We start from the raw sequence: 12,860 nt of genomic DNA, 5'->3' as shown, positions 1-12,860 counted from the left end.
AATGTTTGATTCCATGTAAAAACTAGCATAGACTAAAATTTCTCTTCCAACTTTTTACTTATAGATGGTTCATCTTAAGTTCATCTTAAGAACTAGTATGACCAAATAGCAGTTAGTTAGGGTTAATCGGTTTTAATTTCCTGTTATAAAATTAGATCTGTCTACATTTTTATTTAACGTTATGAACAGTCTTAAAGAAAAATGACTAAGCAGTTTAGGCAACCAGTATATCTAAAAGTAAGTTTCTCTTAACTTAGTAAGAACGCCTCTACTGTCTAGCAAGTCTTTTTTTAATCATGTGCTAACAAAGATGACCAATCTGTGATGTTGAAATGAAGAAGTCTGCAAATAAGCTGCTAGTACGACAGTGCCACCACATCCTTCAAAGTCTAGCATAACCACAAAAGGAACTACTCAAATAGCTTCTTCTTTCAAAACTTTCTGATGGGTTGCCAATGAAAAATATGGACAAACAAGGTATGGTCTGGACAGCAGCAGGTTTATTAGGCTGCTGTCACTTTAAGACCTGCCGCATGACGTGGATCTGACACGCATCCCCACAATTATTTGTGTTCATTTAAGACTTCATTTAACTCGTTAAACTGTGCTTGTGAGGATACTCAACAAAACTGGCATTTTGGTATAATTTTGTGTGTTTTTGTCCATTCAAGCGCTGTCTGAAGCAGCTTTCAGTGCACATGAGTCGTCTGTGTCACACATTATTTTCTATGCAGATGCAAAATCACCCCAATCATTCTAGAATGATTAATTATTTTCAAGAATAGCTATCTATGTAATCTGGTGAAAATTACTGGGTTTTTTTATATTGTAATATACAATCTGAATTCTGGAAATGTTGGGACGTTTTTTTTTTTAAATTTGAATAAAATGAAAACTAAAAGACTTTCAAATCACATGAGCCAATATTTTATTCACAATAAAACACAGATAACATAAAAAATGTTTAAACTGAGAAATTTTACAATTTTATGCACAAAATGATCGCATTTCAAATTTGATGCCTGCTACAGGTCTCAAAATAGTTGGGACGGGAGGATGTTTACCATCTCCTCTACTTTTCAAAACAGTGTGAAGACATCTGGGCATCGAAATTATGAGTTTCTGGAGTTTTGGTGTTGGAATTTGGTCCAGTTCTTGCCTGATATAGGTTTCCTGCTGCTAAAGAGTTCGTGGTCACCTTTGACGTATTATGCTGTTGTAATAGCTGCAGTATGTGTTTTTGCATTGTCCTGCTGAAATATTGTTTCAGCATTCATAGCGCCTTCCAAAACATGCAAGCTGCTCAAACCATATGCACTTATGCACCCCCATACCATCAGAGATGCTGGCTTTTGAGCTGAACGCTGATGACACACTGGAAGGTCTCCCTCCTCTTTAGCGCGGAGGACACGGCGTCCGTGATTTCCAACAAGAATGTCAAATTTGGACCTGTCTGACCATAGAACACTTTTCTACTTTGAAATGGTCCATTTTAAATGAGCCTTGGCCCACAGGACACGATGGCGCTTCTGGACCATGTTCACATATGGCTTCCTTTTTGCATGATAGAGCTTTAGTTGGCATCTGCAGATGGCACGGCGGATTGTGTTTACCGACAGTGGTTTAGTTGGCATCTGCAGATGGCACGGCGGATTGTGTTTACGACAGTGGTTTAGTTGGCATCTGCAGATGGCACGGCGGATTGTGTTTACCGACAGTGGTTTAGTTGGCATCTGCAGATGGCACGGCGGATTGTGTTTACTGACAGTGGTTTAGTTGGCATCTGCAGATGGCACGGCGGATTGTTTTTACCGACAGTGGTTTCTGGAGGTATTCCTGGGCCCATTTAAAAATGTCATTGACACAATCATGACGATGCAGTGACACAGTGTCGTCTGAGGGCCCAAAGACTACGGGCATCCAATAAAGGTCTTCGGCCTTGTCCCTAACGCACGGAGATTTCTCCAGTTTCTCTGAATCTTTTGATGATGTTATACACTGTAGATGATATGATTTGCAAAGCCTTTGCAATTTGACGTTGAGGAACATTGTTTTCTACAATCTTTTTACGCACTCTTTCACAGCTCTGCCCATCTTTACTTCTGAGAGACTCTGCCTCTCTAAGACATGTTACAGACCTGATATCAATTAACTTAATTAGTTTCTAGATGTTCTCCCATCTTTTCAAAATTTCTTGCTTTTTCAGCCATTTGTTGCCCCCGTGCCAACTATTTTGAGACCTGTAGCAGGCATCAAATTTGAAATGAGCTCTTTAAACATTTGTTATGCTATCTATGTTCTATTGTGAATAAAATACTGGTTCATGTGATTTGAAAGTCTTTTAGTTTTCATTTTATTCAAATTTTAAAAAACGTCCCAACACTTCCAGAATTCTGGTTGTATATTGCACAAAATACAAATAGTCAGTTTTTTCCAATATCATGCATGTTCACACAAAACATTACATACAAAAAGTCTCTTAAATCTAAACTAGTTCAAAAATGAGCATGCATATGCATAGCTAAATACAGAACAACTGCATCAAAAAAAAAAAAAAAAAAACTCTAAATCTTGAGTACTGATGTGCCCTTTGATGTGATTTATGGGCAACACTGTAAAACCAATCAAAATTTCATCGCCTTCATCCTTGAGCTGGGGTGTGCTCCAAATATTACAGACCAAAGCACATATATCTTCTTTAGTGAGTGATGGTTCGGTCTGTGGGTTTCTCTTGGAGGAGACGAGCATCTGAATGAAATATCCAATGAGAATTAGGCAGCTGGTCTCTTACGCTTTAAACTTACATCTAGAAATTCAAGGGCATGTGAAACAGCCACCTTGAGTATAAACCATAAAACATTTATATGTGGGTCCAGCTTTTATATTGCTGTAAAGAGACTGTGTGGCCGTGTTCACGAGCGGCTTCTTCCTCACCATCATCGTCAGTGTATATCAGACATAGTCTCATCTAATTACCCCTAATTTGCTTTCAGGGGCTTTAGCCTTTATTCTAGTGACCTTTTGACCCTTAAAGACACATGTGACGTGTATGCGGGTGGGAGCTCGGCTCCTGCCAGACACCGTTGGCAATCTCTGGTCTCTCTGCTTGAGCTCCAGCAGGTTATCAATCATTTCTCTCTGCAGTCCCTGCCAGGACGTCCTGCACAAACACACTATTGCTAAAATGCAACGACCTTCCGCTGACTGCATCATTCTTGAGCAAATACAGTGTTCAAAGGTCTGAGACCAAAAAGTATTTTAGTTACAAATTATATTATTAGCATAACAATTAAAAAGTGAAACCAATGCATGATTTGGGGAGAAAATCTGATTTTCCTGATAAAAATTGGGACTGATTTAAAAAAGCATTTTTTAAAAGAGCTCCAAGATTTCTGTTTTTTTTTTTTTTTTGAAGGAATGCAGAATCAGGGCAACATTTTTGTGATTATATATCAATATAATTATACACAATTTGGGCAAAAATGTGATTATAAATGTATACTTATTTTATTATTATTAATAAGTATTATTATTATTATTATTATTACTATCACAATTAAAATATTAAAATAAGAAATATTACTATTGTAATAATACTATTGCACTGTAAAATAAAATAAAATAGAATTTTAGAAAAATAAAATTTTACAGTAACTAAAATTATTCAATATAATTATACACAATTTGGGCAAAAATATGATTATAACATAATAATACTTATTATTATTATTAGTTTAATATTAATAATAATAATAAGTATTCTTATTATCAAAATGAAAATATTAAATATAATAAAAATATTACTATTTTATAATACTATTGCACTGTAAAATTAAAAAATGAGTTTTTTAGAAAAATAACAGTAAATTTTACAGTACCTGTAAAGTTATTAAATAATATAATTACAAAATTTGGGCATATAATATTATAAATTAAAATAAGAATTCTTATTATTATAATAAAAATTTTAACAAAATAAGAATTATTACTATTGTAATAACACTTTTGCACTATATTGACCAAGTGGTGGAAATGGTCGAGATTCATTAGTTGGGGACATATTTTATATTTTTAATCCATACATGCAGAAAATTCCACTAAATTTATGTATGAAATTTGCATAGCAATTGTAAGTTATTACGTGGATAATAGAGAAAACAGTTATAAAAACAACAAACTGTTGTTTATGTCTTTATTTTTATCATTTGAGTTAAAACTAATAATAATAATAATTAAAACCCTGCATTCGAGTCGATATGAAATGTTATCATATAAGATAAAATCCTGTATCTCAGTTAAAATCACCATATATGACAAAATAATTTCAAATAAATGTGTGCAGCCCAATATATGAATAATTTTAAAATAAAAACAATCAAAATTAACTGAATGTTTATGTTTACCTGCATGTTATTTGACCATAATCCATCATCACAACACTGAGAATATGCAAATGTGTTGGTAATTTATTGAAAGATTAACTACTCAAATATTTCACATGTAAGTGGTTTGGCTGAAAAATAAGTTTGGGAATCACTGATTTAGGCCAAAAACATTCCTGCAGTAGCACACCTTGTGGCGATGCTGAAAATGCAATGCACACTTGGCATGACAAAATATCTGAACTAAAATCAGTTACAGTTTGAGGCCGATATCTAAATTAAACTTGACATTCCAGCATCCAATAAACCTTACGCCCCAGAGAAACAACAACTCTGAACTTCCATTTACTTACTGTAGAGTTAACGAAAGTTATCGTGAGCATTGTAATGTTTGAAGTGGATGTCATAACAAATGTCAGCAGACCAGAAAGATTTCATTCATAAATCCGTAAGATCTTTCCTTCATGCTGTGGAAATACAAACCGGAAGACAAAACACAACGAGCGCAGCGCTGAAAAGGGCCGGGGCTACATGAGTCATCAAATTTTAGTTGGATAATTTCTAGATTGTGACAAATAAAATATATATATATAAAAGAGATGCACTGGCCAGTAATCAGTATCAGCCAAAATTTCACACTATTGGCTTTTGGCTGAGTGTTTAATAACAGCCGACAGTCAGGGCTGATATATGCTGTCAATCAAAAGAGAGCAGGAAAATGCACTGAATTTGTGATTTGTGTAAAGAAATGCTAAGAAACCAGTTTGATGTTCAATATTAATAGTAATTATATGAATTAATAACATTCAGATTAAGAAATATTAATTAAATCTTCAGAATGTAGTTAATGTGTGTTAATATTAATTTGAGTTACGTGTTTGTTTATAACTGATACCAGTTACTCTGAAACAAGACGATGAAATGGAGAGAATAAAGTTTTTGTTTGAATTTCTGTCAAAATATAATGATTAATTATTAATTATAACAAAATTATCATTAATTTAAAAGAAGGTATAAAAGGCAGAACCTCCAAATCGTCAGTATCGTCATTGGTGTCGGCAGATATCACTCTGAATAATCGGCTATCAGTATCGGTGCATCTCTAATATATACGTGTCTAATGAAAAAAAAAAAAAATAATAATATATATATATATATATATATATATATATATATATATATATATATACAAACCCAAGCAAAGAAGAGAAGCTGTTAAGTTTGCATGACTCAAACTGGGGTTCGGGAGTGCTAGGGGGTCTGTGGAAAAGTTTAGATAAAAAGACTTAAAAAATTTAGAAAAATAAAATAAATAATAATAATAATAATAATAATAATAAATAAAATAAATAAATTGGGTAAAAATAAAATAATAAAATTTATTTGAATAAATATAATATAAATTTAAATTAATAAATAATACAGTACAATACTATATTAAGTTGAAAAAAATTAATAATGTAACAATAAAAACTAAAATAAATCAAATTTTATTTTTCACATATTTATAACAATACTCTTTCACAGTATAAATTGGGCCTTTATAAATTAAAATATAATGATTAATTATTAATTATCATAAAAGTAGCCTATCATTAATTTAGAAGGAGGTATAAAAGGAAGAACCTCCAAACTATCGGTATCGTTATCGGTATCATTATCGGTATCGGTGGAGAAATTTAGTATCGGTGCATCTGTGATATATATGTGTCTAATGTGTATATATATATATATATATATATATATATATATATATATATATAAACCCAAGCAAAGAGGAGGAGCTGTTAAGTTTGCATGACTTAAACTGGGGTTCGGGAGTGCTAGGGGGTCAATGGAAAAGTTTTGATAAAAACATATAAAATATTTACAAAAATAAAATAACAATAATAATAATAAATAAAATAAATGAATTGGGTTAAAATAAATAATAAAATTTTGTAAAATAAATATAATATACATTTTATAATATAAATTTAAATTAATAAATAATACAGATTGAGTTCAACAAAAAATTAATAATGTAACAATAAAAACTAAAAAAAATCAAATTTTATTTTTCACATATTTATAACATTACTCTTTCACAGTATAAATTGGGCCTTTATAAATGAAAATGTAGTTGCCTTTTATATTTTAGACTGTGGCTTCCTTGCATGAGGATGATCATATTTGTGAGTCTGAGGCATCTGAAAGACTGAAGAGCCCAAAAGTGTCGGAGCGACGGACTCAAAGACTCACAGCGCTGTAAATATAGACATACAACTGCACTTCGGACTCAAGGCAAGGTCGTCCCTCTCTGGCTCCCTAAAATAAACAGCACCATACTCTTCTCTGCTCTCGTCCCACAGCTTTCATCTGAAGCCAGAGACAGGCTGAGCATGATGGGTAATTCTCCAGTCAGCTGTCGACATTGGGGTGCAAACGCCCCCCCGCCCCGAGAACACACACACACTGTATGATTCACTGACCCGTAAATCTCAGCACACACCAATGACACGACATCATGCAAATCACAATAAAACATCATGACTGATATGGTCACTTAATTTTGACAGCTGTCACAGTTTTAGGATATTATATATAAAAAAAAATAAGATACTGTACTATAGCAAAGTCCCTGAATACCATGGTATTGAAATGAATTTACTGTAGTATTTTCATGACAGTCCAAGATTTTTATGGTATCAGATAGTAATACCATATTGCCATGAATTGAACTTGTATAAATTATCAAAAAAGTAGGGTTTTTAGACATTTTGGACATGATACCATAGTAAATCCATGAAGTACCATATATAACCATAGTATTGTTTTCAGTACCATGATATATTTTAGTAAGTGCCATCTGATGTTACCATGAATATTTGAATTAAAACCATAGTACATGTCTAAGAAGCCAAGTTTTAAATAATAAAAAAATAAAAATATATATTTTAAAAGATTTGAAGTAGTGGTTTAAAATGTACAACATAATAGCCTACATAATATTTATGAATCCTTTATGAATTATTCATATGCTAGTTTGAAAGTAACGGTTTCCAAACTCTTCAGGAAGTTTAATAACATTCTGATAACTAATATAAACTAGTTCTCTTACCCTTAATACTTATTCCGAGTCCTCCAACTTCTTGTTTGGTGACTCGGACGGTTCGTTTGACGTTCGTGATGGTGTCCGGTACCGGGGAGGCGCTGAGGTTCGCCGGATCCCCGTTAACAGCCCCTCCGGGCGCGGGCGAGCAGCTGTTCGCGGACTCATCGGCGGTTTCTCCGGGACTCACGGTGAACGAGTCCTCGCTGAGAGTGGCGAGCACGCGGATCCAGTGGTGAACGGTAACGCGGAGCTCCAGCAATCCGCTCTTCACGGGCTTCACAGCGGCCGCCATGATCAACACATTCCTGGAATACCAGCGGAGCGGACGGGCGCTGCAGTCCCGAACTCAACTTACGCCCTCCTACTAACTAAACCAAACCCCTCTACTACACCTCTCTCTCTCGCTCTCTCTCTCGCTCTCTCATTACTATATTGTCTTATGCTTTTCTTACAATATTGCCAGAAACATCAATGCAAAAATTTCAATAGGTGAAATAAAAATAAATTAAATTAAATAGACTTTTTAAAGAGTTAGTTCACCCAAAAATGAAAATAATGTAATTAATTACTCACCCTCATGTCATTCTACACCCGTAAGTTCATCTTCAGAACACAAATTAAGATATTTTTGATGAAATCCGATGAGGCCTGCATTGACAGCAATGGTACTTCCTCTCTCAAGATTGATAAAGGTACTTAAAACATATTTAAATCAGTTCATGTGAGTTCAGTGGATCTTAATATTATAAAGTGATGAGAATATTTTTTGTGCGCCAAAGAAACAAAATAACAACTTTTTAACAATATCTAGTGATGGCCGATTTCAAAACACTGCTTCATGAAGCTTCGGAGCATTACGAATCAAATCAGTGAATCGGAGCACTAAAGTCACGTGATTTCATCAGTTTCGCGGCTTGATACGCGATCCGAATCACTGATTCGACACAAAAGATTCATAACGCTCTGAAGCAGTGTTTTGTAATCGGCCATCATTAGATACTGTTAAAATGTTGTTTTTGTTTTTTTTGGCGCACAAAAATATTCTCGTCGATTTTATAATATTAAAGGGTTAGTTCACCCAAAAATGAAAACAATGTCATTTATTACTCACCCTCATGCCGTTCCACATCCGACCTTCATTAATCTTCAGAACGCAAATTAAGATATTTTTGATGAAATCCGATGAGGCCTGTGTTGACAGCAATGGTACTTCCTCTCTCAAGATCCATTAATGTACTAAAAACATATTTAAATCAGTTCATGTGAGTACAGTGGTTCAATATTAATATTATAAAGCCACGAGAATATTTTTGGTGCGCCAAAAAACAAAATAACGACTTATTTAGTGATGGCTGATTTCAAAACACTGCTTCAGGAAGTTTCAGAACGTTATGAATCAGCGTATCGAATCTGCTGTTCGGAGCTCCAAAGTCACATGATTTCAGCAGTTTGACATGTGATCTGAATCATGATTCGATACGCTGATTCCTGAAGCTTCCTGAAGCAGTGTTTTGAAATCGGCCATCACTAAATAAGTCGTTATTTTGTTTTTTTTTGGCGCACCAAAAATATTCTCGTGGCTTTATAATATTAGTATTGAACCACTGTACTCACATGAACTGATTTAAATATGTTTTTAGTATATTAATGGATCTTGAGAGAGGAAATGTCATTGCTCAGGCCTCACTGAGCCATCGGATTTCATCAAAAATATCTTAATTTGTGTTCTGAAGATTAACGAAGGTCTTACAGTGTGGAACGGAATGAGGGTGAGTAATTAATGACATTATTTTCTTTTTTGGTGAACTAACCTTTCCGAAGCTTTACGAATATTTTGTTTGGATTCAGTGGTTCAGAGTGTGTATAAAGCGGCCAAAGTCATGGGTGAACCATTGAAATTTTGAAACACTTATCACGTAACGAAGCCTCGTTTACTGAAATCATGTGACTTTGGCACTCTGAATCCTTGATTCGAAACAAAAGATTCGTAAAGGTTCATGAAGCAGTGTTTTGAAATCACCCATCACTAGATATTGTCATAAAGTAGTTATTTTGTTTTTTGGCGCACAAAAAGTAATTAAGTAATTAATGACAGAATTTTCATTTTTGTGTGAACTAACCCTTAATCATTACTAATAATATTAATAAAAATGAACTTTTAAGTCATGAATATCATAATAAAAAGACTTGATGAGGGGCTAGAGGGGTCACATGGGTATACATGTCACATGACAACAAAATGGCCCCATGCATGTAAGCCACAGACTGATTTTTTTAAAAAGAAATCATAATAAAAGAATATTCCTCCACTTATGCCCACATTTATTTGTTTATGAACAATTTTTTTTTTTTTTTTTTTTACCATTTTCAATTTTAAACCTCACAAAATATAAAAAATTCAGAATTTTAATATTTGCATTCAGTAAATTGATACTTTATTTATAGGCCTACATAAATGCATAAGCCTGGCATGGATCCTCTACTGTCATTTTTTATTTTTTAAGAATATAATAATTGAATAATTCCTGTTATGTTTGATGAGAATCAAAGAAAAACTTTGAAAAATGAATGTTTAACTTCATATAAATATCTTTTAGTTATTATAAAGTAGTGGCTAAAAGTGATGTTTTGTTGATTGTTTTATTTGTGATAATAACGCAATGAAGCACGACAAATTGTGCGACATAATTTTTGTCCAGGCTGTCATATGGAGAGATTATAAACACATGCAAAAACAAGAGAGAACCAATAAAATATTAATAACAGATTATGTTGCATTTTTTCCTATGCATTTTTTAGCCTAGTAAAATAAAACCTGTGTGTGTGTGAGAGAGAGTAAGTGTGTATTGTTCTTGTTGTTCTATGTAAACTTCTTACAAATATTTGAAAAATGATATTCAAAACCACATAAAATAAATGACATTACAGCACATTTGGTGTATCATGGAAGATGAATTTCAGCACCTTAATATCAAAGCACCATGGTCTTACTATCTGATATCACAACTGTGGTATTTTGGCATAACATTTATTTATAGTACATTTTTAGCATGGTATATTTTGTGAGGGTATTATTTTTATCTCAGATCTCAGCTGTCAGATATAAAGCACAGACAGCTGAAGCCCTTCATCTGAAAGTCATTTTCAGACTGCTGCTAATGCTGTGAAAGAATCTTGAGTTTGCATTGACGGGACAGTGTGAAACTATTCATCCTAATTACAGAAGAAAGGCTCTAATTAGTCTCTTTATTCGTGGAAATGTTTGGATTGTTCCTCAGCAAACACAATGATCCTCACTGACCTCCATACATATACAATCACTGATTCTGCAGTCATTGTGCAGTGAAGTTTCTCTTTCTGCTGCTTCTCTTTAACACTTACAGATTCCTCACCTCTATAGCTTTAACTCTGTCTCCCTCTAGTGGTGCAATCATTCCTCAAATGCCCTTTTATACAGTATATTTAAAAAAGCTAAAGTACACATAAACATAATAAACCACTACTTCATTTCTTCTTAACCTCATGCCTAATAGTGGAAAACGAACAAAAATAAATAGTTTTTAGATGAATACTGATACTCAATAGACATTTTGCCTATGAATAGCCCTACTTATGAAGACATTTGACATGAGCAGGTGTTGCTGTAGACAAAGTGCTAATTTAAAGTGCTTTTCTGGCATGAATCTTTTTACAAGCAATACTGTAATGTAAACCAACAATAAAAAGACTAGGAAATAGTGCTGATATACAGTCCAACAGCACTGAGACTTTTCACTGTCTGTATCACTCCGCTTGTCTATGACTTTTACTGCAGTTTCATACTTTCACCAGTAGATGGCGACAAGTGTCTGTATTAAAAGTTAAAATTGAATCATTTGTACAATCGAGTCGAGTTTCATGAACGAAACATAAAGCTTGTTCAAGATGCATCTGCGATGCACAGACCGATCGGCGTATGACATCAAAGTACCGCGAGAGCGATTGGAAAGCATAAGGAGTTGTTTGCTCTCTAATCGCTCTCGCGGTACTTTAATGTCATTCGCCGATCGGTCTGTGCAGCATCTCGAACAAGCTTAAATAAAAACTGAGTCTGACCTGTTTTGTTTTATCACTGAATTAATGACGGAAGACTTGGTGTTTCTCAAACTCTGATCTTGCAAAAATAGTGAAATTATTCCATGGACATATATATTTCTAAATATAAATGATGAATATAAATGCCTGTAAGACAGTTTCATGGCCTCAGACTTTGGCAACAACACAAATAGATTCAATCAAAGCAAGAGCCTGAGAGCAACACAAAACCAGCCTTTTCAGATTCAAATTAGACTGAACCTTGTTATGCAACTGACTTAAAACATAGTTATGACCAGTCTTGAAGAGAAAAATAGATGACTAACTTTTAAGAGCAGTTTATGCAACCGGATCCTGAATGAATCGTTTTAGAACGAATCGTTGACGTACTCAAAAAGACTCGCCTCGTTACTGAACGATTCAGTGATGTTGAAGAATCGATTGAATGAATGATTCAGTATTCAGGTGTAGGTCCAATACATTCCATCTAGTGGTGTAACTATGTAACTTCAGCAAAAGTCGCTGTAACATCCTCACAACTAATTAATAAAGTTTAAAGTAATAAAATTTGTTTACTCGCCAAAACCAAATGATGAACTATACTAGAGAAATATGTTTAAAATGCACCTTTAAAAAGGTTATGAATTTTCTGCATCTTTTTTGATTTTAAGCAGATTTTTAATTGGGTTTGAGCGGTGCTATGGCTTAGTGTACATAGTTATGGATAGTCAGTATTATTTATAATAATATAATATAATATAATATAATATAATATAATATAATATAATATAATATAATATAATATAATATAATATAATCAAAGACACCCTTATGAAAAGTAAATTTTGATATGTACTGTACCATGGTATTCTCAGAAGCGGAAGTCGTCATAGTTGGGTAAACTTTTATAGCAGTGAATGAGGGACTTCATTAAATATATTTTTTGTGTTTTTATTTGCACAAATACACCGTCACCATCACTCCCACAGCCGCTGTATTAGAAACATCCTCACAGCAGCGTTAACCAGTTTCTGTAGTGTGATGCAAAGATAATATAATATAGTGTTATAAATGTACATACATTAAAATTATATATATTATTAATATAAAATTAAATATATTATATATATTATAATTATGTATATATATATATATATATATATATATATATATATATATATATATATATATATATATATATACACACTGTCCTCCAAAAGTTTGGAAACGCCCTAGAAAAGTGGGGTTTTGGACAATTTTGACATGAATCCTTTTTAATTTGTAATAATTTTGCACTGATAAGGGACAAC

General features: G+C 33.3%; 1 protein-coding gene across 1 annotated transcript in view; it reads right to left on the bottom strand.

Moving 5' to 3' along the window:
- Window positions 1–7,845, bottom strand: part of snta1 (syntrophin, alpha 1) — a 40,706-nt gene extending 32,861 nt beyond the window's left edge. The window contains exon 1 of the mRNA XM_048198638.1: window positions 7,483–7,845. Within this exon, the coding sequence (XP_048054595.1) occupies window positions 7,483–7,768 (286 nt within the window). The 5' untranslated portion in view covers window positions 7,769–7,845. The remainder of the gene's footprint in view (window positions 1–7,482) is intronic.
- Window positions 7,846–12,860: the final 5,015 nt, after the last annotated feature.

The sequence above is a fragment of the Megalobrama amblycephala genome, linkage group LG8 (genome assembly GCF_018812025.1).
Source record: "Megalobrama amblycephala isolate DHTTF-2021 linkage group LG8, ASM1881202v1, whole genome shotgun sequence".
Lineage (NCBI taxonomy): Eukaryota > Metazoa > Chordata > Actinopteri > Cypriniformes > Xenocyprididae > Megalobrama > Megalobrama amblycephala.
Note: the sequence above shows the minus strand (reverse complement) of the source record. Positions and strands in the feature narration are given on the sequence as shown.